This window comes from Salminus brasiliensis, chromosome 1, assembly GCF_030463535.1.
Source record: "Salminus brasiliensis chromosome 1, fSalBra1.hap2, whole genome shotgun sequence".
In the NCBI taxonomy this organism is placed as follows: Eukaryota; Metazoa; Chordata; class Actinopteri; order Characiformes; family Bryconidae; genus Salminus; species Salminus brasiliensis.
Window position 1 is genome coordinate 96638140 of NC_132878.1, and position 27698 is coordinate 96665837.

Below are 27698 nucleotides of genomic sequence, written 5' to 3' on the forward strand. Positions count from 1 at the left end.
CTGGTCTCCCTCTGCGCACCATCAGGCCCCTGCAACTCATCCAGAATGCAGCGGCACGGGTTGTCTTCAATGTCCCAAAATATAGCCATGTCACTCCACTGCTGCGTTCTCTCCACTGGCTTCCTGTAGCTGCCCGCATCAGATTTAAAACCCTGACGCTGGCCTACAAAGCCAAGAACGGACCAGCCCCTCCGTATCTGATGGCAATGGTCAAAAGCCGATCCGCACCAAGAGCCCTTCGAGCTTCAAGTACGGCTCGGCTCGACCCGCCATCCCTCAAAATCCGCGGAAGACAAGCGTCCAGGCTTTTTTCTGTCCTGGCACCAAAGTGGTGGAACGAGCTGCCCCTGGGTGTCCAACGGCCGAGTCGCTCGCTGTCTTCAAACGCAGACTGAAGATCCACCTCTTCAGAGAGTACTTGGACGAATAGTTCTATGGTCACCTTATTGTATTGTGTTTAGCAATGTCTAAGCTTAGAGGTATCTTTTGAATTATTAGCCTATTCTAACTAGCTAAGGCTTTTCTTGGGTAAATAGCAAAGCACTTTGTAAGTCGCTCTGGATAAGAGCGTCTGCTAAATGCCGTAAATGTAATGTAAATGTAATCCCAAAGCCCACTTATTTCATCCCAAAGCCCACTCCTTTTATCCCAAAGCCCAATACTTTTATTCCAAACCCCAATACTTTCATCCCAAAGCCCACTCCTTTTATTCAAAAGCCCACTCCTTTTATCCTAAAGCCCAATAATTTCACCCCAAAGTCCATTCCTTTTATCCCAAAGCCCAATACTTTCACCCCAAAGCCCAATACTTTCACCCCAAAGTCCACTCCTTTTATTCTAAAGCCCAATACTTTCACCCCAAAGTCCACTCCTTTTATTCTAAAGCCCAATATTTTCACCCAAAAGTCCACTCCTTTTATCCCAAAGTCCACTCCTTTTACCCCAAACCCCAATACTTTTATTCCAAAGCCCACTCCTTTCATCCCAAAGCCCACTCCTTTTATCCCAAACCCCAATACTTTCATCCCAAAGCCCACTCCTTTTATCCTTATACCCACTGCTTTCATCACATACGACACCTCTTTCATCCAATCCCCACATTTATTATCTTAACCCCCCTCTATCATCTCAAACCCTTCTTTCGTCCTTCCCTTGCACTTCATCTGCCCTGTTTTAGGTTCTCCAGATGTCAACACCTGCCTACTCTTGACTCTTCACACCTTTGTCATGTCTCCCAGTTGTAGCTCCAGAAGTAGGTTTGGCATTCTAGCTTCAAACGCTGCCTGAACTTTGAGCTTTTTTTCTGATGGTATGAAGCTTTTTGGGTTGTAGACTTCCTCTTTTATGATGTTCTTAAGAACAGCTGTTTTAGTTCTCTCTCAGTGGTAAAGAGAACCATAAGGTCACAGAACCTTCACTAGTTGTTTAGAAGAGGATTGTGCTCTACAGGGGGGATGAGAATGCTACAGCTTTTGGTTCTGGCTGTATATATATATATATATATATATATATATATATATATATATATATATATATATATATATATATATATATATACACACACTTAGTCTGAACTGTCCTTTTTTTAATTTCATGTTTATTGTCATGTTTTCCAGGTGTTCCCTCAGACAGCAGTGAATGGGGTGTGAACTATACAGAGGCAATCTGTGCTGTGAGAGGATCTAATGTTACCATTCCCTGTTCTTATTCTTATCCTAACTCAGAGATTCAGGCAAAAGCAGTTCATTGGTGCTCCATGAACTTCAGCAAAGGAATCTGTCCTAAATCAGCATACTTTTACAATAGCAGCTCTCCTTATGCTTCAGACGTATTTCAGTACGCTGGAGACAAACAGTCAAACTGTACTTTATTAATCAGGAATGTACAGTTTAGTCATTCTGCAGTGTACAAATTCAGATTTATAACTAAGAAGGCTGGTAAATGGACAGGTGAACCAGGAGTGACTCTTGAAGTTGGAGGTAAGAACTCATCAGGGTAAGCACTTCATTAACATGAAGCTCCTCATTATTCATTTCATTAAAATACCCTACCTGTACTTATTGTCTTTGATTCCTTTAGTAAAGAAATACCTTACAGCTTAACTAAATTTATTGGTGTGAAAAATATGGGGCACCCCTGGTCAAAATGAATACAATGAATAGTCAGGAGAGTAAATGATTACCTGATTCTCTTGATTCTGACTTTTATAATTTTGTAAATATGATAAATTATTTTAGCTACTGGAAGTATTCAGTAACTATAAGACAATATGCAACTCATGTCATTTGAGGATAAGGAATTGAGGCATTGGGCCTTTAGGGTTTAAACAATTCTTGTCTGGCGATGTTTGCCCATTCTTTCTTGCAAAAAGCTTCTAGTTTTGTGAGGTTTTTGGGTCATTTTGCTGCACTGCTCCTTTGAGGTCTATCCACATATTTTTGCTGATATTTAGGTCAGGGGACTGTGAAGTCATGAGGTAGTTCATTGTGGATTTTGAGGTGTGTTTAGGATCATTATCCTGCTGTAGAAGTACCTCCTTTTTTCATCTTCAGCTTTTTTTATAGATGTTGAGATGTTCGCTGTTTGCTTTCAGAATTTGCTGGTATTTAATTGAATCCATTCTTCCCTCAACCAGTAAAACGTTCCCTGTGCCACTGGCTGCAATACAAGCCTAAAGCATGACCCGCCCATGCGTGTGGTTAACAGTTGGAGAGGTGTTTTTTGTGAAATTATGCACCATTTGTTCTCCAAACATACCTTCTGGTGCCAAACATTTTCTTTCTGGATGTTTTGTTGGTCTTCCAGACCTCAACTTGAACTCCACCCTTAATTATATTAGGAACTAAGGAAAGGGCTACATGAAAACACTGTTATCTTAATACAGTCTTCTTCTGCTTTGTGGTCATCAGTGATATTAATGTTCAGAGTGCTCAGCAGCTGCTTAGAGGAGCCAATGGCTGCTTATTATTAGGTTTGAGAAGTTAGACTATTTAAAAAGCTTTGACATTTGCATCATCTGATCTTTCTTAATGATGACTGTGACAAAGCCCAAAAGAGAGTTCGAACAAGATAAGTAAGATATGACACCTGGGGAAAAGTTAACTGAGAGCTGGCCAAACTTTTACTTCTGTCTTTTGGAGATCTGTTCATCATTTACTCACTTAACTAGTCACCATAACAGGCATTTTGATGGGAGTGGCTGCTTAGTGTATACACATGAAGCAAGAATAGACCAGGTTTCATCACAGTGTTCTGAAATCAGCAGACTGGTTTAATGTGGAGATGCTCTCCTAACCCTGATGTCCTCATGTGGACTCTCTTCTGCTCTCTGAAAGCTCTGCTGGTGATCAGACAGTCTGGAAATGGGACTCTAAAGGAAGGAGACTCTGTAAACCTGACTTGTGATGTGAACTGCTCTCACAGCTATCCACAGTTTGTGTGGTTTAAGGACAGTGAGCGTTTACCTACATCAGGCTCCATTCTCCACCTTCCTGCTCTTACTGTGGACGATTCTGGGAATTATTCCTGTGCTTTGGAGACAGACGAGACTCTGAGATCTGAAACACTCAGCATTAATGTTGAAGGTGGGTCAATCTTTATGGTGGAGCTTCAGTAGGTGCTGTTACCCCTAACTGCTGTTGTAGTTACTGATCTGAGTTCAGCTGTTGGTCTACGTGGTAACTACTGTCCATTTATTATCAGGTTTCCATGCATTAGCCTTGGTCTGGGTTGGAGTTCTTGCAGTCATGCTAGCCTCAACAGCTGTCCTTTACAAACTGAGGTGAAGATTTATTTCATACATGTTTTAGGAAGAATACTTTTCTGAGTTTTAAGATTTAAATAATTAAAAGATTCAGCCTAAATGGTGAGTGCAGATTTCCAACTGAGGGGGGTGCTGTAACTCACCTAAACAGTGTGGTAAATCCAAACACTGTCCACTTATTTTACACCACAAAGCAGAAAAGCAAACATCTGCCTTTATTATAATCACATCTACAGTACACTCCTGACCCACCATCACATCTACAGTACACTCCTACTGACCCACCATCACATCTACAGTACACTCCTGACCCACCATCACATCTACAGTACACTCCTGACCCACCATCATATCAACAGTACACTCCTGACTGACCCACCATCACATCTACAGTACACTTTTGACCCACCATCACATCTACAGTACTCTCCTGACTGACCCACCATCACATCTACAGTACACTCCTGACCCACCATCACATCTACAGTACACTCTTGAGCCCCCATCACATCTACAGCACACTCCTGACCCACCCTTACATCTACATTACGCTCCTGACCCACTATCACATCTACAGTACCTCTCTGATTCATCATTACATCTACAGTACAGTCTTGACCCACCATCACATCTACAGTATGCTCCTGACCCACCATCACATCTACAGTACACTCCTGACCCACCATCACATCTACAGTACACTCATGACCCACTATCACATCTACAGTACACTCATGACCCACTATCCCATCTACAGTACACTCCTGATCCACTATCACATCTACAGTACCTCTCTGATTCATCATTACATCTACAGTACACTCCTGACCCCATCACATCTACAGTACACTCCTGACCCACCATCACATCTACAGTATGCTCCTGACCCACCATCCCATCTACAGTACCTCTCTGATTCACCTGCTGTGAATGTACATTGAGGAACTCTCACTGTTAGTTACAGTAACAGTATGTGAAACTACCTCCACCATGTTTGGAGACTGTACTTCAGCCTGACTAGCTCTCACTGGGAGTATGTGGGGGTCTCTAACTGCTTACTTGGGGGTCTTGGTGACAGTAGCAGTGTGTGAAACTACCTCCACCATGTTTAGCCTGACTAGCTTTCACTGTGAGTTGTTGATCTGCTTCAAAACAGTGCTCTATTACACCACAAGAGGAGATTAAAAAAATATAGGACTGAATTCTGGACAGACGACTCAGTCATCAAACAAACTCACCATAAAAAAAAAAACAACGATATATTTATGGTACAGAAACTGTCTTCAGGGTTAATCTGGAGAAATATCTGTACAATATTACAAATGATGTAGGTGATGACCTGAAGCATATTGTTTTTGAATCTGTATTTCCAACACTTTACCAACATTATTCCCAGAAAAAAATGAAATTATTAGAAAATTACAGTCACACCATAAAATGACCTAAAATTAAAATTAATGTGATAAGTGTTTCTTTCATCTAAAATAAAAATAAACTCTAATAATAATAAAGTGTCACCGAATGTTTCTCAAGAACTGAAGATGTTGCTGAATGAAGCCTAATGTTAATGATGTGTTTTACATGGAATTATATGAGGTATTGGTCTGGTTTAATTATAAGAGTCATTTTCCTGTCAGATTGAAAGTGTGTGTTTGCTGTTGACACATTGATGATTTAGAGAAGTTCTCTGTTTGGGGTCTTGGGAACAAATGTTTGGAGCAATGGAAGCTATTCAGAATTTGCTACCTGAGTTTGTGTGTGATTGCAGGTCTATCTGCACTGACCAGGAGAAAGATGAGGATCTCTATACCACAATAATCTACAGTGCACTGACCCCAGACTGATCATAACCAGCGTATTTACACTTATTATCACTGTTAAGGTCCTCGCTGTGAGAATTTCTCCTTTACCTCCACATGTTTTTCACTTTTTGACATAATATGAATCTGGCCGTGAATCTTTCTATATTGAATTCCATTAAAAGTTTTTTAGTTGCTGTTTTGGAGATACAAGCTTTTTGTGTTTGACAGTGATGATGTGTTAGTGTTTATATTCTTCTTTATTCTAAATTGAGACTATATTTTATAATAAATTGATCAGATAAGATAAGACTTGAATAGCACCCTTTAGAAACCATCAGCTACAGATTTAATTTAAACACTTGTGATCCCTCACCTTTAACCTAATTAATAAAGTTAAATATTTCTGTTTTAATCAATGGAAAGATAAGCATTGGTGTGCTAACTGCTATATGAGCTAGGCAAGTCTCTTGAGAGTTCTTGAATGAATTGTTGGATTGTTTGTACTTATTAAAGAATTTTCTCTTAAATGGTGTCAATCTTATTGTGAGTATAGCAGTACTTATGGGTGGTGAAATGCGCTGGAATTTATAAACACATTTTATTAGAATAGCTGCTTTAGTCTTATTGGAATTCTGTTGTAGTGGATTAGGTTGTCCACACATCTGGTTATCTCTTAATTTAGTACAGGACATTTTCAGTACTGTGCAGCGTGGAGGAGAATGTACTGTACTGTTCTTCTAAAGAGGAAGTAAACTCATGTGAAAAGTCAAAAGCCAATTCATCACTTAAATTTGGAGAAAAGTAAGACAATTTCTTATTCTGATCAGCAGTGTGTCAGAGTTACAGAGACAGCAGCATAGCCGAGACTTTTTATTTTTTTTATTTTTTTTATTTTTTTTTTAACAAATGTGACTTAAGACAAGGAAAATTAAGACAATGAAGTCAGAAGGACTCTGGGGTTTGTAACTCTAATTCTAGTTATTTATTCTACATTTCATACAGTTCTTCTTGATGTGTTTGACATCAGAATAAATAAGATGCCATTGCCATTTGTGTGCACACTGCCACATAAACAAAACAAAATGTTGAAAAATTAGAGCTTTTTTTCCTATTTAAATGGATCCATAAGCCGGGAACCAGGTCCAGAGAGTTGGCTGGCCAATCCAGTACAGTAATGTTGTGGTCAGTAAACCATTTGGTATTAGTTTTGGCACTGTGGGCAGGTGCTGAGTCCTGCTGGAAACGGAAATGGGCATCTCCATGAAGCTTGTCAGCAGATGGAAACATGAAATGTATCCAAGCAGACTTCAGACTTGAAAACACAGGGTGGACCAACACCAGCAGATTACATGGCACCCCAAACCATCACAGACTGCAGAAACTTCACACTGGACTTCAGAGACATTGAATTCTGTGCCTCTCCACTCATCCTCCAGACTGTAGAAGCCTGATTTCCAAATTAAATGCAGAATTCACTACCATCTGAAAGCCCAGGTTAGATGCTTCTGACGCGGTCTCTGCTTCAGGAGATTCTTGGTATTAGAAATCGGGCAGTTGTAGCAACTCTTTCAAGGCTGTGGTCATCCTTGTTGCTCATGCACCTTTTCCATCACATTTCCCCATTCTAGGTAACTTTCTATTAATGTGCTTTGATTCAGCACTAAAACAGCCAGCAATGACCTTCTGCGGCTTTCCCTCCTCATTGACGGTGTCAATGACTGTCTTCTGGACAACTGTCAACTCAGCAGCTGAACTCGATCAATACGAGATATATGATATTTATACAGTTTAAACAGTAATTTATTCAAATTGTTTTTATAAACAGTAGGTTATAAAAACCTAACTTTAGCTACAATTAACAGATCAGAAAATACAGTTGTATATTCCAAAATTAATAATTAATAAAGAGTTTATCCAGTAAATAAACTATATATATACTCTTTATACTAAATATACTCTTTATAAATGAAAATAAAATAAAATCCAGAGTAACTGTCCACTGTCCAGAGAAGATTTTAGAGGACCATTGCTGTCATGATTTGACTGCATTCAGCAGCAAGAACATCAGTGAGCTCAGTGATGGGGGGTTTATACCCTGGCATTAGGCATGGTGCCCATGTGTTCATGTTTATTTGCTCCAGACAGCCTATTGGCAATACTTTTCAATACATTTGGCAACACATTCCAATACATGGCAATACACTTGTGACAGCAATGAGTACAATTTAAAGTAGGTGACTGCATTTAATGGAAGAGGTAAACACCAGGAATGGTTGGGCCAGCCAGAGGGTCCATATGGACACAACAAAACCCAGAACATTACACTGTTGTGGTATGGAACTCCGACTTCTCCAGTTTGACATATAGGCAGCTCTCTCTAGAGGACCTGCCTGACATACCCAACATGTTTCTCTGTAAATGAGTATGTTGTTGAGGTAGACTACACAAAGTGACCCAGGGCCTCCCTTAGTACTTCTTTTATGAAGTACTGGAAGACTGCCAAGGCGTTCATGAGCCCAAAAGGCACTACATGTTACTCATAATGCTAAGTGGGGGGTGATGAACATTGTCTTCTATACAACTGTCCTCAAGGTGATTTAGCACCCAGGAGGAGGTTAATGGCACAGTCATACCCTCTTTGTAGAGGCAAAGAAGTTGGTAAACCCCAGGAACTGTTGGACCAGCCGGGGGGTCCATGTGGAGAGTGCCCTTGGACAAAAAAACCCCAAAAAATGACACTGTTGTTGCATGGAACTCTGACTTCTCCAGTTTGACATACATGCAGCTCTCTAATAACAGTTGGAGGACCTGCCTGACATGTCCAAAATGTTCCTCATGGGACCAGCTGTAAATTACTTTCCTCAACATGAGGACAAAATTGTTTGCTTTATTTACACACGTAAATAAATTGTTGGCAAACCCCGGTTAATGAAAAAAAAACCCACAATGGTCACAGAAATAATTTGAATCTAACAAAAGTTATCAAAATTAAAATGCTATGAAAATGAACAAATGAAAATCCGACATTGATTTTGAACCATGCTTCAACAGAATTATTTAAAAAAAATTAAACTCATTAAACAGGTCTGGACAGAAATGATGGTACCCCTGAAAATAATGTGACCAAAGGGACGTATTAAATCAAGGTGTGTCCACTAATTAGCATCACATCTTGTAATCAGTCAGTGGGCCTATATATAGGGCTACAGGTAGTCACTGTGCTGTTTGGTGACATGGTGTGTACCACACTCAACATGGACCAGAGGAAGTGAAGAAAAGAGTTGTCTCAGGAGATTAGAAAGAAAATTATAGACAAGCATGTTAAAGTTAAAGGTTATAAGACCATCAAGCAGCTTGATGTTCCTGTGACTACAGTTGCACATATTATTTAAAAAAATTAAGATCAATTGGACTGCAGCCAACCTCCCTGGACGTGGCCGCAGGAGGAAAATTGATGACAAATCAAAGAGACGGATAATACAAATGGTAACAAATGAGCCCAGAAAAACTTCTAAAGAGATTAAAGGTGAACTTCAAGCTCAAGGAACATCAGTGTCAGATCGTACCATCCATCATTGTTTGAGCCAAAGTGGACTTCATGGGAGATGACCAAGGAGGACACCATTGTTGAAAACAAATCATAAAGCCAGACTGAAATTTGCCAAACTACATGTTGATAAGCCCCAAAGCATCTGGGAGAATTTTCTCTGGAGAGATCAGACAATAATGGAACATTTTTGCCAAGACACAGTCATACCCCCTGTGTGGAGGCAAAACTTGAGCCTTACCAAATACTTCTTTGAGGTCCAAGTATTTTTGATAGACCCCTCATAGGTCTGTTCATAGTTCTGTAATTCTGCAATCAATACATTTACATGTAATTAGACAATGGGAAAATTCAGGTCTACTTGAGCAGTAATCAGATGTGATGTTGGGTAAACCAACTAGAAAATGGCAGATATAAATTGATAGTCTTAGATGTCAAATAAAGGTACATGTGCTTGTTATGATTGAGCAGTTGCTTAGCTTTATATATTCTGTGTGCTCATGACAAATCATTAACTTTGTATGACTGTTTCCAGTAAAGATTTAAACAACAATTACTTTAATTGTCTAATGAATCAGAAATACAGTCTATTTAAATCATTAGACTATTTCAGGTAATGAAACACCATCAATCGTGGGTTTGATTCCCGGGCTCGGCAAGCTGCCACTGTTGGGCCCTTGAGCAAGGCCCTTTACCCTCTCTGCTCCCCGGGCGCTGGAGTTGGCTGCCCACCGCTCTGGGTGTGTGTGTGTACTCACTGCCCCTAACACATGTGTGTATTCTTTCCAAGATCCAAAACATACCATCTCATCTGTTAAACATGGTGGTGGGGGTGTTCTGAAACCTAAGGGAGATTTTTCCACACCTCCAAAGTATAGTCTTAGAAGTTGGAGCATGTTCTGCTTCTCAGCATTCAAGGATTCAAGGATTCAAGGAGACTTTATTGTCATTCGCATCACATGTGGTACATGGGGTGGAACGAAATTGTGGTACCCAAGGACCCAGTTTTACCCAGACAGCAGTACTTAAATAAATAAAATATACATAAATATATAAAAATATATGTAAAAATGAAAATAAAATACAGAGAGAAGAGCATCAGTAAATGGAGAAGGTAGCAGCAGAGTGTATTTAAAGTGACTAGTGTCGTCAAAGTGTCGTTGCAGTGGTTCCACTAAGTGGCGTTTAAAAGTCTTACAGCTTCCGGAATGAAGCTGTTCCTCAGTCTGTTCGTTCTACACTTAATGCTCCGCAGCCTCCTGCCTGAGGGGAGCGGGACAAACAGTGAGTGTACTGGGTGAGTGGGGTCCTTCATGATGCAGGTAGCCCTCTTCCTGCATCTGGAGGTGTATATGTCCGTGGTGGTGGGGAGGCTGACTCCGACAGACCTCTGTGCAGCCTTCACCACCCTCTGCAGAGCTTTCCTGTCTGCAGCAGAGCAGCTTCCGTGCCACACGTTGATGCTGGAGCATAGGACGCTCTCCACCACACATCTGTAGAAGGAGGTGAGGACTGAGCTCCCGAGCCCAGCTCGCCTCAACCGCCTGAGGAAGTAGAGCCGCTGATGTGCCTTCCTGACCAGGCTGGAAGTGTTGTTGCTCCAGGTGAGGTTGTTGCTCAGGTGAACACCCAAGTACCTGTAGCTGGAGACCACTTCCACCGCAGACCCTCCGACATGCAGGGGGAGGTGGGCATGTCTGCCCCTTCTGAAGTCCACAATCATCTCCTTCGTCTTCTTTATGTTGATGCAGAGGTTGTTCTTTCTGCACCAACCCTCCAGGTGTTCTACCTCCTGCCTGTAGCCAGACTCATCACTGTTTGTGATGCATCCGACCACTGCCGTGTCATCTGCAAACTTCACAATATGACAGCCTGGGTGGATGGGTGAGCAGTCATATGTGAGCAGCGTGAACAAGAGGGGGCTCAACACACAGCCCTGAGGGGAGCCAGTGCTGAGGATTGTGGTGGAGGAGGAGAGGTTGTGGATCCTCACAGACTGCGGCCTGTTGGTCAGGAAGTCCAGGACCCAGTTGCAGAGAGAAGAGCGCAGACCAAGTGAGGAGAGCTTATCTGTCAGGGTCTGGGGTATCATGGTATTGAAGGCGGAAGTGAAGTCCACAAAGAGCATACGGACATAAGAGTCCTTCTGCTCCAGTTGGGTGAGGGCAGTGTGGACCACAGAGGAAATGGCATCATCTGTGGATCGGTTCCTCCTGTAGGCATACTGGTGTGGGTCCACAGTGACGTCGATGGTGGCTTTGATGTGGGTCATAACCAGTCTTTCAAAGCATTTAGTGACTATCGGCGTGAGAGCTAATCGGCCGGTAGTCATTCAGACCTGTCACTGTGGAGCTCTTGGGGACCGGGATGATGGTGGCGGTCTTCAGGCAGGTGGGAACAGCTGCCTGGGTGAGGGAGACATTGAAAATGTCTGCCAGTACCTCGGAGATCTGATCAGCGCACTCCCGTAGTACTCGTCCGGGGATGTTATCCGGACCAGCACTTTTCCGGGGGTTGATCCTCCTGAGGGTCCTCCTTACCTCTGCTGGTGTCACACTGAGGGGTACTTCTCCAGGTGTAGGGGTGAGTCTTATGCTGGGCGGGGTGTCAGGGTCCTCAAAGCGGGCATAGAATTTGTTGAGAGCCTCGGGCAGGGAGGGGTCTTTGGAACATTGTGCATCTCTGGTTTTATAGTCTGTGATGCACTTAATTCCCCTCCACATGCTCCTAGGATCCTGGGAGGAGAAGTGTCCCTGGACTTTCAGAGCATATGCAGCTTTGGCCCTCTTAACACCTGCGGTCAGCTCTCTTCTAGCCCTCCTGAGTTCCTGTGAGTCGCCAGACCTGAAGGCAGCATCCCTGGCTTTCAGTAGAGAACGCACCTCTCCATTCAGCCAGGGTTTCTGGTTCGGGTAGCAGGTCACTGTCTTTGTGGTGGTGACATCCTCCACACACTTGCTGATGTACCCGAGGACAGCAGATGTGTAATCCTCCAGATCCAGCTCCCCCTCACTCTCAGCAGCCTCCCTAAAGACATGCCAGTCTGTGCAGCCGAAACAGTCCTGCAGCACAGCGTAGGACTGTTTCCAACTGATCCTGAACACATTCAGTGATGTTGAGGTCTGGACTCTGAGGTGGATGATTTGTTGGTTTGAGAAAAGCAACAGCTTCAGCAGTTTGATTTGATAAATTTCTTTTCTCAGCTGTCAGACCTTCTTTCTGAGACGTGAAGATGGAGTCACCGTTGTGGTTTTTGGGTTGTAAACTTCTCCTTTTAGAAATGCAGATATGCATCCTGGGAACAGCTCTTTCAGTTATACAGAACAACACACTAACAGGACCTTCACTTACTACTGAGAAGAGGCTTGTGCTCCACAGGAGGGATGGGTTCGCTCCACCTCTGGGTTCTGATCCTGCTCCCACTGACCGGTATGAAGCGTTACTACTCTCTCTGTCTGGGTTTCTGATATCCAGGAGTTCATACTGCAGCTGAGTAACGACTCAAGCAGAAGTGAAGAGCAGCGAAAAACAACTTATAAATATAATGTATATATAATATAATGTTCAGTTTAAAATAACTGGACTGATTGGGTTCTTTCAAGAGATGCTTAAAAACACAGATGTTAAAAAAAACATTTAAGAGGTGTATAAAGAAAATATTAGTCAAACTGTCGTTAATTGAATTGACCTGTTTTTAAAATGCAGAGAAAGTATCAGCTCTGAAAGAACAGAATTATCCCAAGAGTTAAATAAAAAAGCGAACCAAGTTAAATTAAAGAGAATTCAGTGTTTTTTCTAAGGTTGGTGGGATTTCTGTCTGTTTCTGTGAAGCACACACAGAAACAGACAGAACTCTTTATTATTTAAAATAGGACTCATTCCGTATTACTCAGCTGTTTTAGGATTAGGGGGCTTTTCTGTTTTATACTTTTAATGTCATCTTTAAGCTGAATCAGAGGATTTAAGTTTAAGAGAACTGAATGATGAGACACTGAATGGTTTCTTTCACCAACAGGGAATATAAGTTAGCATGGTGGTTGTTATTGATAAGGCATGTTCACAATGTACTTACTGTCTATTGAGCCCACATAATGATATATTATCTCACAGTCTAAATTTAATGGATATTTGATGCTTTCTTTTGGCATGCATTCTGCATGTTTCTATGGAAAAGCAATGCTGCTCATTGGAATGATACACCACCCTCAGCCAGATCTCATCTCCACCTCTACCGTTCCTCTAAAAAGGCATTTATTAAAACAGTCTGAACTCTTCACTGGGACTTTGTTTTATGATTTGAGGCAGTCTTGAAGATCCTTGTACTCTTGAACTACTCAGACTCAAACTCTTGTGTCAAGTTCTCTTGTTGGTCGTGACTGTTCTCATTGTGTTCAGCCTTATCCATAAGTGTCACAGCCTGTTAATTTTTGGATTAAAGTTCAATAATGACATGCCAGGCATACCCTACATAAAGTTAACATTCCCTTGATGTTTGGAGGACTTGCACAAAGCAAAGCAAAAGCCACCCAAACTGAAGGAATTATGCAATCTAGCAAACTGCTGCTTGCTCTACAGCAGACTGAGAAATCTCAGAGAACTCCAATTAAAGGCAAGACATGCATGAAGACATGAAGACAACTGCTGAAATTGGATTATAATCAGATTATTTAGAGCATGTAAATCTACTCTGTGTTCTGTAAAATACTTCAAATGTTGAGTTTTTTCAAATAAGTTTCCCTCATTTTTTCAGGCTGGTGCTGCACAGTGGACCAGTGTACCACCTTCAACCAGACCTCATCTTGACCTCTACAGTTCTTCTGAAAAACTATGTACTAAAAACAGATTACTATAAAAATCATTTCAAAAAATTTCCTGCCTTGTGGGCATTGATCATTAAAATTTCAGATCTTTAGACATTTAGTTGCTCAGAGGACCTAATGGTTGCTGAGTGTTAGCTCAAGGTCGGAAGAATCAGAGAATTGACTTGACTTGCTAATCAGGTTCTGAGAAGTTGTCAAAAGCTGTGATTGGCTATATTTTACACACAACCTTATTAAACATTAATAGAATTTGGAAAAGAAACTACCTTATGGTTTTGCTGGTTAATTTAGGATTCTACAGACCCCAATGTTCTCTGGTTTGCTGTTATTGTGAGCTGAATTTCCTGGTTGCTAATATGGAAGAATGACCCAAATATAGCCTTGCAATTTGACAGTTTCAGAAGGAAGGAACATTTCAGGAAATCTCTGTTATAAACGCACTTAATCTGAACTGTAAGTTTGAATCTTCACTGGTTTCTTTAATTTCATGCTTGCTCTCATGTTTTTCAGGTGGTCTCTTTGACAGCAATATGGGATAGGATGTGAACTATCCTGGGCCGATCTGTGCTGTGAGAGGATTGAATGTCATCATTTCCTGCAATTATTTCTATCCTAAGCCATTTAAAGTGCAAACAGTTCTGTGGTGCTCAATGAAGTCAGCTGAAGTCAAGTCAAGTCAAGTCAAATTTATTTGTATAGCGCTTTTTACAACTGTTGTCGTCACAAAGCAGCTTTACATAATTATTACTTAATAAAGAACAGAGACAGAGAAGAAAGAAGAAATAACATGAAGCGTCAAAGACCCCCGTGAGCAAGCCAACGGCGACAGTGGCAAGGAAACATAGTCTTAACCCACCATACGTTTATAACAGCAGATCTCCCAATTCTTCAGACATATTTCAGTACGCTGGAGATAAACAGTCAAACTGTACTTTATCAATCAGGAATGTACAGTTCAGTCATTCTGCAGAGTACAGATTCAGATTTTTAACTAATAAGTATGATGGTAAATGGACAGGTGACCCTGGAGTGACTCTTGAAGTTGGAGGTAAGCACTCAGATTAATATAAAGCTCCTCATTATTCATCTTTATTAAAATACCCCACTCATACTTCATCTCTTTAGCCACTTTGTGAGCTCCAACTACCTTACAGCTCCACTATACAGGTGTCCAGTTACAGACTGTTTATCCGACAGTTACAGCCCTCTCTACCCCATTCATCATCAACTTTCCGACCACAGGGTACTAATGTCCAGATATTTTTGGGGTGGTGATCTGCTTTCGGAACAGCAGTGACACTCACATGGTAGTGTTCATGATAGTGTGTGTGCTTGGGTTTGATATACACTCAGGGCCCCTGCTACATTCAGAGTGGGCCTTCCTCATAAATATCCAGACACAAAAAGGGGATGGTTAACACACACTGTACATTAACAGATGAGCTACAGTCTCTAACTGAACACCAGCAAGGTGGAGCTAGAAGAGAGGGGTTTCTGATGTTTCTGAAGTGGCCGGTTAGTGTATATACACACGTGGACATAATTGTTGGTACCCCTCGGTTAATGCAACAGAAACCCACAATGGTCACAGAAATCATTTGAATCTGACAAAAGTAATAATAAATAAAAATGCTATGAAAATTAACCAATGGAAGTCAGACATTGCTTTTCAACCATGCTTCAAAAGAGTTATTTAAAAAAATAAACTCATGAAACAGGCCTGGACAAAAATTATGGTACCCTTAACTTAATATTTTGTGGCACAACTGTCAATGAGACTTCTGCACCTCTCAGCAGGTATTTTGGCCCACTCCTCATGAGCAAACTACTCCAGTTGTCTCAGGTTTGAAAAGTGCCTTTTCTAGACCGCATGTTTCAGCTCCTTCCAAAGATGCTCAATAGGATTTAGGTCAGGGCTCATAGAAGGCCACTTCAGAATATTCCAATGTTTTCCTCTTAGACATTCTTGGGTGTCTTTAGCTGTGTTTTGGAGCACTATCCTGTTGCAAGACCAATGGCCTGCAACTGAGACCAAGCTTTCTGACACTGGGCAGCACATTTCTCTCTAGAATCCCTAGATAGTCTTGAGATTTCATTGTACCCTGCACAGATTCAAGACACCCTGTGCCAGATGCAGCAAAGTAGCCCCAGAACATAACAGAGCCTCCTCTATGTTTCACAGTAGGGACAGTGTTTTTTTCTTGATATGCTTCATTTTTCCATCTGTGAACATAGTGCTGATGTGCCTTGGCCAAAGGTTCTGAGATCTGTCCATAGGACATTCTCCCAAAAGCTTTGGGGCTTGTCAACATGTAGTTTGGCAAATTCCAGTCTGGCTTTTTTATGATTTGTTTTCAACAATGGTGTCCACCTTGGACATCTCTCATGAAGTCCACTTGGGCTCAAACAATGACGGACGGTGCAATCTGACACTGACGTTATTTGAGCTTGAAGTTCACCTTTAATCTCTTTAGAAGTTTTTCTGGGCTCTTTTGTTACCATTCAGACTATCCGTCCTTAATTTGTCAATTTGTGAGGTTGGCTACAGTCCCATCGATTTAAATTTCTGAATAATATGTGCAACTGTAGTCACAGGAACATCAAGCTGCTTGGAGATGGTTTTATAACCTTTACCTTATAACATGCTTGTCTATAATTTTCTTTCTAATCTCCTCAGACAACTCTTTCCTTCACTTCCTCTGGTCCATGTTGAGTGTGGTACATACCATGTCACCAGACAGCACAGTGACTACCTGTAGCCCTATATATAGGCCAACTGACTGATTACAAGATTGTAGACACCTGTGATGCTAATTAGTGGACACACAATTCTGTTGAAGCATGGTTCAAAATCAATGTCAGATTTTCATTTGTAAATTTTCATAGAATCTTTATTTATTATTACTTTTGTCCAGGCAATGTGACCATTGTGGGTTTTTCTTTTATTAACCAAGGGGTACCAACAATTTTGTCCATGTGTGTATTCACCTTAATGAGAGACTGTAGCTCCGCCCCAGTATATAACCACAATACCTACATTTAGAGTGTAATTAATATTCACCCTAATTGGAGAATTAGTAGATTCTCATCAGATTAGATCAGACTGGTGATCAGAGTTTGGTGTTTTAGGTTGGGGAACGTGCACAGAGTGGCCTGCAGCAAGATGGGGATGTGACATATGCTTCTGTACACATCAAACCCCAGTAAACTTAAAAAAGGTAAGACTTGACTCCATACATAATGACAAGTTTCTTGCTCCATACATTTCAGTTTATCTGATACTTACTGATCAGATTGTATTGTAGGGTTTTTCTCATGCTAATCTGAATTGCAGTGCTAGTAGCAATCAGACTACAGAAACAGCATTTTGTGCATAATGTTGATTATAAATGACTCTCTGTGTCACTGCAGTCCCGTCTTCACTGTTCACCTGGAGGAGGTGATTCAGTTGTCTACAGTGCAGTGGCCGGGAAGTGATCACAGGTCCACACATCATTTAACCATGAAGTGCACGGCCTCACTGGATATGATTATAAAACTAAAGGTTATGGATTAAGGTTAAGGTTTCCTGTGTGAAGCACTTAACTGAGAATGATTGTAGCCTGATGTGTTTTGCTGATCTATAGGTTCATTATTTAATTGACAGTGTCATTATTTCTTTATTCTAATTTTAATCCATTTAAGAATGACTTTAGAAACTATTTCTATGGATTAGTTTAATTTAGTAACACATTCCTATTTTCACTGTACCGCCAATTATAAGCTTATATCTTGCTTGGGGCTATATGAGCTAGTCTAAAAGCTTGTTGTACTGTGGATCTGTGTACACATCCATTAGAAGCATCTGCTTCTTGAATTTGCCAACAGCTAGATGCACCTGATACTATAGCATCCAGAGGACATGGAATCCCTCCAGCTCCTGTTCGCTCTCGGGGTTGGGACCAGAATGTACCATTGTATCTGGAGCATCCTCATTTGTTGGGAGTTCTCCACATTTTATGTGTCTGATAGCTAGTGTGACAAAATCATCCACATCTGCCTCAGCTCTTACCCATGCTGATGTAGTTTGTGGTAATGGGAACATCCACTGCAGGGCAGGGTGTTCAGATTTCTTCAGATTGCCTGCTAGCAGCCACATATTGACTTAAGCCCCTTTCTCAACAGCTTATCAGTGTTACTATTTTCCATGCCAGGCTGATGTTTAATTTCTAAATAATTCTGCCCTAGTTCTTTTAGGTACCTTCTGGATGCTTGAAATGAATTTGAAAAGAATCCCCTGTCCGCTAGAATATCCTGGGGGTGTTACATAATCCGAATAGCATCCTTGTGTATTCGTAAAGCCCATACTTTTTGCACATGTTTTGCTCATGCACTTTAATCTGCTAGTAGCAGCTCTGCAGATCTAATTTATAAATGGCTGCTGCTACTTTTAAGGTCTCAGTGCACTCATCAATCTTTGGGAGTGAGTATGCATCCTTCAGAGTAAGCTCATTAAACTTCCTACAGCCAATACACCATCTGACTCCAGCATCTTCTTTCAGACAAGGACTACTGGGGATGCCCACTCAGAAACTAAATGGACCACTATGCTAGTATCCAGCATTACTGTAAATCCTACCAGTCTTGCATTGCCAGTGTCTATGCATTGGGTGACAGTTCTCACTTAGGCTAGCACTTGCAGACATTAAAAACTTATGCAGGTGGGGGTACAGGTCCATTTTTTAATAAAATAAATATTAAAAAAGCATCACATACATCTCCTAACTCCCAAGAACAGAATGAACAAACTACAACCAAATACATTTTTGTACATTTTATGTACTCCACATTTTGAAATCACATTTCATGGACATATTAGTCATCAAGGCACTGTCTAAAAAGTAGAGGGCAATATTCTTTAACATTTGAAATGGATACAGACTCACATACAGTAAATGTCAACTTATGCAATATTGCATGAAATGCTTAAACAATTTACACACTTACAATCCATAAATAAGTCCTAAAACATATATAGTAATACATTAAACAGCAATAAAAGATTATGTTATTAAACTTCAAAATAGATATCTTTTCAGCACGAAGAAGAAATGTTACAGATCTACAGCACAATCACTCATTCTGCCCCTAGGGGGAGATCATCTCATGCAATCTCATGGCAAAGATCACCAAGATGATTAAGCCTCATAAACCAATATCATTCTAAGAATTTTTCATAAGTAGTTGTTGAGAAAAGTCTTAACAGAAGGTCTATGTTAGATTTAGGATGTGAATCTAACCTAACTGTTCAAAACTTTAATATAAAGAATAAAGAAAAAAATGCAGTTAAGACTTTTAAAAAACAAATCATTTGATCTTTTGGCAATTTTTGACAGTCTCACTTGGTGTCTTGCCTGGTCAGGTGTGACCGTTACAAACAAGGAACACTTGCAGGGAATTGAGGATGCAAGACTTTAATAATCAAAGGCAGGAGAACACAGGAGAGGGAATTCAAACAAGAATGGATAAATCAGCGTTGCAGCAAACTAAGGGACAAAATTGATGTGACAGGGGAGCAAGGGCGAAAGAAAGACTAGGACAGGCAGGGCAAGTCACTATAAACAAAGCCAACAGACAAGATAGCAACAACAAGAGCAGAGTTACCCAAGACCAAACAGAGCACAAGCGATACAACAACGATGGCTTTTGCTTGAGCAGACCATGGCAGACTCTGGACCCAGAAAGACACAGCAAATTCACGGCAGTGAATTCCTGAATGCTGAGGGCTTTTGTAGCCAGAGTCTCAGGTGTTGTGCATGAGGCTAACGAAAGGGAGGTGACTGCAACGTGCATGTGCAGCCGGCCTCTGGAATCCTGGCTACTGATAGGGCTTGTGGGCAGAGTCCCGGGATTGCCCTGGGAGAGAGCATGAGAACCAGATACCCACCAGTACTTCAACTTCCGAGGGAGCAGGAGGGGCATCCAGAGGCGATGCGTCATCCAGTGGGCCAGGCACCACAGGCTTGCATAGGGAAACATGAAAATAGTTGAATGAGGGGAAAGCTTGAGCTGGTAGCAAACATCATAGATTTTTTTTGTGATAACGTATGGGCCAGTGTACTTAGCTTAGATTTTGTGGAGAGGATCCCCAGCCCTCATGTCCCGTGTTGAAAGCCAGACTTGTAGGCTGGGGTTTCCCCTCTGCGCCGATCCACCTGTTCCTTGTAGCTCTGCAGGAAAGTCTAGATGTGCTGGTGCATGGAACACCAGATGTCTTCACTGTGGCACATCCATGCATCCACTGCCGGCACCGGGGTCTTGGCGGCTAACACTCATGCCCAAATGTTCACAGAAGGCCCCCCAGACCCTGGATGTAAACTGGCTGCCCCAGTCTGACAGGATGTCCTCTGAAATGCCGTAGGTGCCTGAGTGGTTTGCATGGTGGTGGGTAGCATGGTGACTGGGATAAAGCACACCCTGCGTGAAAATGAGTCCATGATGGCCCATCTCTGTAATACGAGTAACCTTGTAAGTCACTCTGGATAAGAGTATCAGATAAATGTAAATGTAAGAGCAGAACTGCTTTATTCACTTCCCACTTCACAATGCTCTATTTGTCTCAATCCAGTCTCTCCCAGATATCTCTGCTTATGTCAAATTCAATGTTATACACACATGGACAAAATTGTTAGGACCCCCAAATTTTTGGGATAGAAATAACTTGAATCTGACAAAAGTAATAATAAATAAAAAAGCTATGAAAATTAACCAATGAAAGTCAGACATTGCTTTTCAACCATGCTTCAACAGAATTATTTTAAAAAATAAAGCCCTGGAAATTATGGTACCCTTAACCTAACAATCACTGCAATCAAACGATTCCTGTAACTGTCAATAAGACTTCTGCACCTCTCAGCAGGTATTTTGGCCCACTCCTCATGAGCAAACTGCTTCAGTTTTGAGTGTTTTTAGCTGTGTGTTTTGGGTCATTATTCTGTTGGAAGACCCATGACCTGCGACTGAGACTAAGATTTCTGACACTGGGCATCATTTCTGGCACTGGGCAGCACATTGTCACTAGAATCCCTTGATTGTCTTGAGATTTCATTGTTCCCTGCACAGATTCAAGACACCCTGTACCAGATGCAGCAAAGCAGCCCCAGAACATAACAGAGCCTCCTCCATTTTTCACAGTAGAGACAGTGTGCTTTTCTTGATATGCTTCATTTTTTCAACATAGAGGTGATGTGCCTTGGTAAAAAGTTTTGTCTCATCTGACTGATTACAAGATTGTAGACAACTGTGATGCTAATTAGTGACACACCTTGATTTAACATGTCCCTTTGGTCACATTATGTTCAGGGGTACCATCATTTCTGTCCATGAGTTTTCTTTTTAAAACAATTCTGTTGAAGCATGGTTCACAATGCCGGATTTTCATTGGTTAATTTTCATAGCATTTTTATTTTTTATTACTTTTGTCAGATTCAAGTTATTTCTGTGACCATTGTGGGTTTTTCTTTCATTAACCGAGGGGTACCAACAATTTTGTCCACGTGTGTATGTATACGTAGGCTATATGTATATTTGCTATTACATGCGGAACTAGTTCTTACCCTTTCTTAGGTTCACTGATCTTGCACACAGAAGCATATATTACTCCTTCCGCTTGTAGTAGAGCCTTAGCAGGCTGAGTAATCTGCTTGTCTGAAAACTTCTTTGCTCACCATATGTGCTTCCTCCATCCTATGAAAAATGCAGCAGACTTTGGAACAATAACACCCTCGCTGGAGAGACTGAGCTATAACTAAAAAGGGAAATTGGGCAGGATCAATTGGCCTGCAATTACACTATGTACTATGTACACTGTGTACAAATGTTCATGGACACCCCATCTAATGAATGTATTCAGCTCCTTTACAGAAAACCTCAGAATTGATAGCTCAGTGCTCTAACTGCTTAGCCAATGCTGCCCGCTGAGTGTGTATCCTGGTTCTAGTTTGTTCTTTATATTGTATCCAGGTGTTATCAGTATTTAGCCACACCCCACACATCTGCTTGTCCTGACAATGACTATTGCTATAGACCTAAAAAAGTCTCTCTGCACATACAGCCTGCCCTGATACACGTTATAATCCCCTTAACCCCTTAAACAGAATACAACCGGCAGGCTGAAGGCCCCACCAGTTTGTACAGAAGTCCCTGTAGTTACTAAGTAATACACCTTAGTGTGTCATAAGCCTTGGAGTATTAAGCAACGATTGTTATGGTTGAGCATACTAAGGTGTATTACCCATTAGCTACAGGCACTTCTGTACAAACTGGTGGGGCTATTCTTTGTCAATAAGCTTTTTAATTGTGTAGAACAGCAGCAGAACTTTGAATTGTGCTGAATTGTGTTTTTCTCTGTTTGGATCTTCTCTTGTGGTGTAAAATAAAACCTTGCATCTCCACAGTGAGAGGAGTGATCTACCCTAAAGTAAGGAAAGATCTACAGTCCAGGAGCTGAACCAACACAACATCAACTAAAACCCAGTGAAGAGAATCTGGAGATAGACGTTAATGACTAATGGAATTGAGAAGAGATTAGATTCTTCAGTCCTGTGTCTGTACATCAAACAATCTCATATTGACATGAAACAAATCTTTTTAATATGCAACTAATAAACTAATACAGGGTTCTTTGAGTGATGCCATCTGTAGCAGAGTTGAAATTAAAATGAAGGGTTCTACTGTATTTACTGCAGGATTTATTGTGGAATCCTTTGGTTGCAATGATAACCTGTTAAACAATCTACAAGGATTTTTCGGCAGAGTGTATGAAGAACCATTAAACTAGACAATGAACCTTTTAAGCATTCAGATGAATCTTTGGACTGTCATGGTTCTATACAGAACCCCAGCATGAAGTAAATAACCCAGCCCAAGTGTGTGTGGTATGTTTGACACTGTTCAAAATGTATAAATCTTTTATTCTGACTACTCTCATTTGTAATTGAGCCATTCATTCATTTTATAGTTCAGGCTGCTCTACAGACATGTCAGAAACCCCAGAAAGAAAGTGGCCACTGCAGGTTCTGTGAGGATGGTTCTGTTTAACTGAGAAGCTGTTGATGCATGAGCAAGATGCATGTTTACATGTCGAAAAGGAGAAATCAAGACCCTGACATCCAGCAATCTGAGAGGGTGGGCAGCAGAGACTATTGTGAGACTTCACATTAACACATTGACCACATCTACATTCTTTTTAGCAGCTGTAAGATTGCTCGTTTCTGCATGCTCAGACTAGCACAATGCCTTACACTCTAAGCAGAATGTAATCTATGAAGAACAGAAAAAGGATTCTTGGACTGGTAAGAAAACTAGAGCACTTTTCTTGTGCTGTATGGAACCATCTACCAAGTCTTTCCACCAATGTGAAGAACCCTTTACACAGGCAAAGAACCATTTAAGCAGCCAGATGCATTACCATATCCAATTCATGTTCAAATGGCATTGTCATGGTACTATTTAGAACTATTGCTTTTACACAAGAGCTCTCATTTCATTTTTAATTAATTTATTTTCTCTACCTAATTTGAAAGGCCAATTATTCAAGCCCTGTTCATGCAAACTAGCAATGCCTCAAACACTTGGAGGGTGAAGTTAGAGACCTCGGTCACATGTTCCACCACCTCGATTTCTACTGCCGTTGATGCAGCATCGCTAGGACGCCAGTGCGGCTCTTGCAGTCTAATACAAAATAACTGCAATGTGGGGAGGAAGTGAGTGCCATCAACCCACCAACATTTCTATTAATATCTGTGATAATACAGTGCGAAAATACAGTTCAAAGTTTTCCTGAATGTGTAGATCCTGTAGACTCTAGTAAACAAGCACTGAAAATATTCGTTCAGGTGAGTAAACGAAACATAAACAATTTCAGGTTTAGGGTCAGAGTATCTCCTCACACAGTGATCTATGTCAATTGGGTCTCATTATAGAGAGCTGAGACTGTTGTGAACGTTTTAGTTTAAGAACATGTGGGTGGTATCTGATATTTGAGTGCCATTAAAGACAAATTTGCAAAAAATGAGAAAAATATCCATAGACTCCAGATTGCTCATCAAAACAGCACCTTTAAGTTCTTCATTGTTCAGAAATGCAAATCAAACAAAGAAGCTGTTGCTGACCATCCCAGAGTCCAAATCTTAACGTTGTTTGAAAAGAAAAAAGCTGAAAACATCTAAAAAAATCTGGTATTATTATACAATTAAAGAATTGGTACTTAATGACATATTTGGCTGGAAATTAATAAATAAACTCTCTTGCATCTGCACAGTGCTGTACATCCTCACACTGCAAAAAACCTGCAAATTCAGTTTCTCCCACAAAACCACTGTTCAGTGTTTGCACTCAGGTCAGTCACAGTGTGAATACTAATGAGAAGGAGAACCAATGAAAATCAGAAATACTTTATTCATCCCAGAAGGGAAATTGCATTTGTTACAGTTGCAACCATTTAGTTCAAAACTCTACATAGGATCTCTCACATGTGGACTAATGGGAATGGCTCCAGTTTGGTTTGGGGGTTTAACTTGAGCAGTAACAGTCTGACCTAATTGGGTCAGATGCACACCTCTAGTTTAGAGCTTGCCAGGGACCTTTGCTTAGTTAGTGAGCTTGTTCCTTCTACCAGTGTATTTACAGCTGGTGGCTGGTTTGATGGTAATGCTAGTGTAAAACCTGACTAATCAGCTAACTAACTAGAACTAGTTAGCTAACTAGAATTCATTACTATTCTAAACTAAGTGTCAGTATCTAATTCTCACGCTCTCCCCTGGGCAATCCCAGGACTCCGCCCACAAGCCCTGTCAGGAGACGAGTGCACATGTTTAGCCGCTCTCCCGAATCCCGACAGTCCCATTAGTCCAAATTCTCCTCCTTAACCTCATACACAACACCTGGGACTGTGGTTACTAAAACTCTGTGTGTTCATGAACTCACTGCCATGAACTCGCTGTATCTTTCTGGGTCCAGAGGTTTCCATAGCCAGCTCAAGGATTCTCCTTCAGTGCCACATAACTCGTGCTGTTTGGTCTTGGGTAGACCTGCTCATGTTGTTTCTGTCTGGTGTTTTGTTGCTTTGTTAAATGGCCTTGCCCTTCTTTCCCTGTGTGTCCTAGTTTTTTTTTGTTGTTTAGTTCTGCCTTGAGTTTTGTATTACCCTGTCTCTGTCCGAAGTGTTGCTTTGCACTTTGTTTTCTTAAACACCCAAGCCCTGCTTGTGGTTTTGTGTTCTTGTTAGTATCCCTGCCCTGCTTTGCACCCAAGCCCTGCTTGTGGTTGTGAGTTCTCCTTCTGCCCTTGTCCCCTCCTCAGCTAGGCTCAGCAGTTTTTTGTTTATCCTGCCCTGTTTTGTTTTATGTCCAGTTTGTCCCCTGTTCACCCAAGCTCCATCCCTTCCCAGTCCCAGGTTTGTTGTTTTGCCTCAGTCCCACTTACACCACCTTCGTATTGTTTATTGGTTTTGTCCCTTAGTTTGCTGCTACCCTGGTTCATCCTGTCTTGTTTGTAAACCCTGCCTTGTGTTATCCTGTCTTCATTCATTAAAGTCTTGCATCAGCCATTCCCTGCAAGTGTTTCCTTGTTTGTCACTGCCACACCTGACCAGGCATGACACTAAGCTACAGAATCTATGAAACATTCATATTTAATAGTAATAGTTTTGTTTTCACATGTGTCCCCTCACTGTGACAAAAACAAGATAATTGACACTTTACAGAGAATCTGTTGTTTTAGTGAATGCGCTGTAATTTATAATTATCAACAATTAAAAGGTTAGACAAAGTAACAACCCAGCCAAATTGTTGAGCCTTAGTGTCAATTAACAGCACATACAGTGTCTATAAAACATTCTCCCTCTGGGGTCTCCCCTTTTTATTGCTTTTCAAAATGTAGTAATGACAAATATAAAAACAAAAATAATAATAATTATATATATATATATATATATATCTCAAGAACTTACTTGAAAAAAATACTTTAATGTAAAGACTGATTTCTACAAAGTAATATCAATGTATTAAAAATATTATGTATAATATTAGGAATATTAATTATATATTTGTAAATATTCACTACCTTTAAATCAATATTTAGAAAATGCACATTTGGCTGCAATAACAGAGTGTGAATAGGTCTCCTCTGGATACTGCAATTTTACTCCATTCCTTTTAGCAAAACTGCTCAAGCTCTGTCCGGTTGCACAGGGATCAGCCTTTTTTAAGTCTAGCCACAAGCAAACAGAGCAAACAGAGAGTCGATGCTGTCAGTTCTTCTTACTGATGGTGTGAAGATGGAGGCACAGTTGTGGTTTTTTGTAGGCTTCTCTTTTTAAACATGCATATATGAAGATATGCCTCCTGGAGACTCTCTTAGTATACAATACCACATGATCACAGGACCTTCACTTACTGCTGAGAAGAGGCTTGTGCTCCACAGGAGGGATGGGATTGCTGCACCTTTGGGTTCTGATTCTGCTCCCACTGACCGGTATGAAGCGTTACCTCTCTCTCTGTCTGGGTTTCTGATATCCTGCAGTTCTCACTGCAGCTGAGTAACGACTCAAGCAGCGAAAACCAATGTGTGTCTAAATTGGCTCACTTGTTCACTTGTAACTGTACTAAAGGTTAATTTCACACAGGAAGTACAGAACTGGTTTATTTGAGTTATATGTGACATCAGTCCATAAGAAGTGCATTGATCCATTTTTCAAATGCAGTGAAAGTACCAGCTCTGACAGAACAGAGATAGCTTCAGAGATAAACCAAAAAACTCAACCAAGCCAAAGAAAAGAGAATTTGGTGGGATTTCCACCTGTTTCTGTAGCTCTAGGCTAAGGCCTCCTCCTGTAACCAGGGGGAGGCCCTGAGTCACGCCAGCCAGTTATTAAGCCTGATTTACTACACCTGGGCAGAAGGCTATATAAGCACTCGGATCCAGTTGCCCCACTGCTGGATCTTTGACTCTGGTTGAGGGCTTATATCAGCCACATTATTGAGCTGAAGGCTGAGTGGGTGTCACTCTCCTTCATGTGTTTCTCCTGTGTTTGTTTCCCTCTGTTTAAACACCAAGTTTCCCCTGAAGTTCCCTGTGTCTGTGCAGTTTGTGTGTGTGTCTGTGTGTGTGTGCATGTTTGTGTGTTTGTGTGTGCGTGTGTGTGTGCGTGTGTGTGTGTGTCTGTGTGTGTGTCTGTGTGTGCATGTTTGTACACATACATTTGTTTAGCAGAGGAAGGCAGGAGTGTCTGCCTTCCCTGTAACTCCTCAGTTTCTTTGTTTCTTCTGGGAGATCCTTTTGCCGTTAGTTTTCATTTTCCTCAAGCTTTTCAAGGTAGCCAGCGTTCTCCCCTGGCAGCCCTTGTTTGCCTTCCTGCCTTTTTGCGTGTTGGACGCGACATTTGCTTTGTTTTCCACCCATTATTAAATCCTCCCCTTTTAAGTTGTGTTTGTTGGCCGCTGTCATAAGTGTTGATCTCGCGACACGGAGGCCTGGGTTCGAGTCCCGGGTGGCTTTATTTTCATTTCTATTTTGCCTGCTTTCAGATGTGCTCTGTACTTGTGGCCGTTTGTCATGTGGTCGTGGTAGCTCACTTAGTAGCACATCGGCCAGTCAACATGGTGACACACTTCAAAATAAAGTCTGTAGTATTTTAAATAGGATTAATGTATTATTAAAATGTATTATTCGGAGATAGGTGAATGTGTATGTATCGCACCTTTTACTTAAATTGAGTTTAACAGATT

General features: G+C 41.1%; 1 protein-coding gene across 1 annotated transcript in view; it reads left to right on the top strand.

The window, feature by feature from the left end:
- Positions 1 to 458: 458 nt before the first annotated feature.
- The window catches only part of LOC140569039 (uncharacterized), a 43404-nt gene continuing 16164 nt past the window's right edge, over positions 459 to 27698 (top strand). The window contains exons 1-3 of the mRNA XM_072692508.1: positions 459 to 479; positions 1617 to 1979; positions 3336 to 3584. Coding sequence (XP_072548609.1) covers positions 464 to 479; positions 1617 to 1979; positions 3336 to 3584 — 628 coding nt within the window. The 5' untranslated portion in view covers positions 459 to 463. The remainder of the gene's footprint in view (positions 480 to 1616; positions 1980 to 3335; positions 3585 to 27698) is intronic.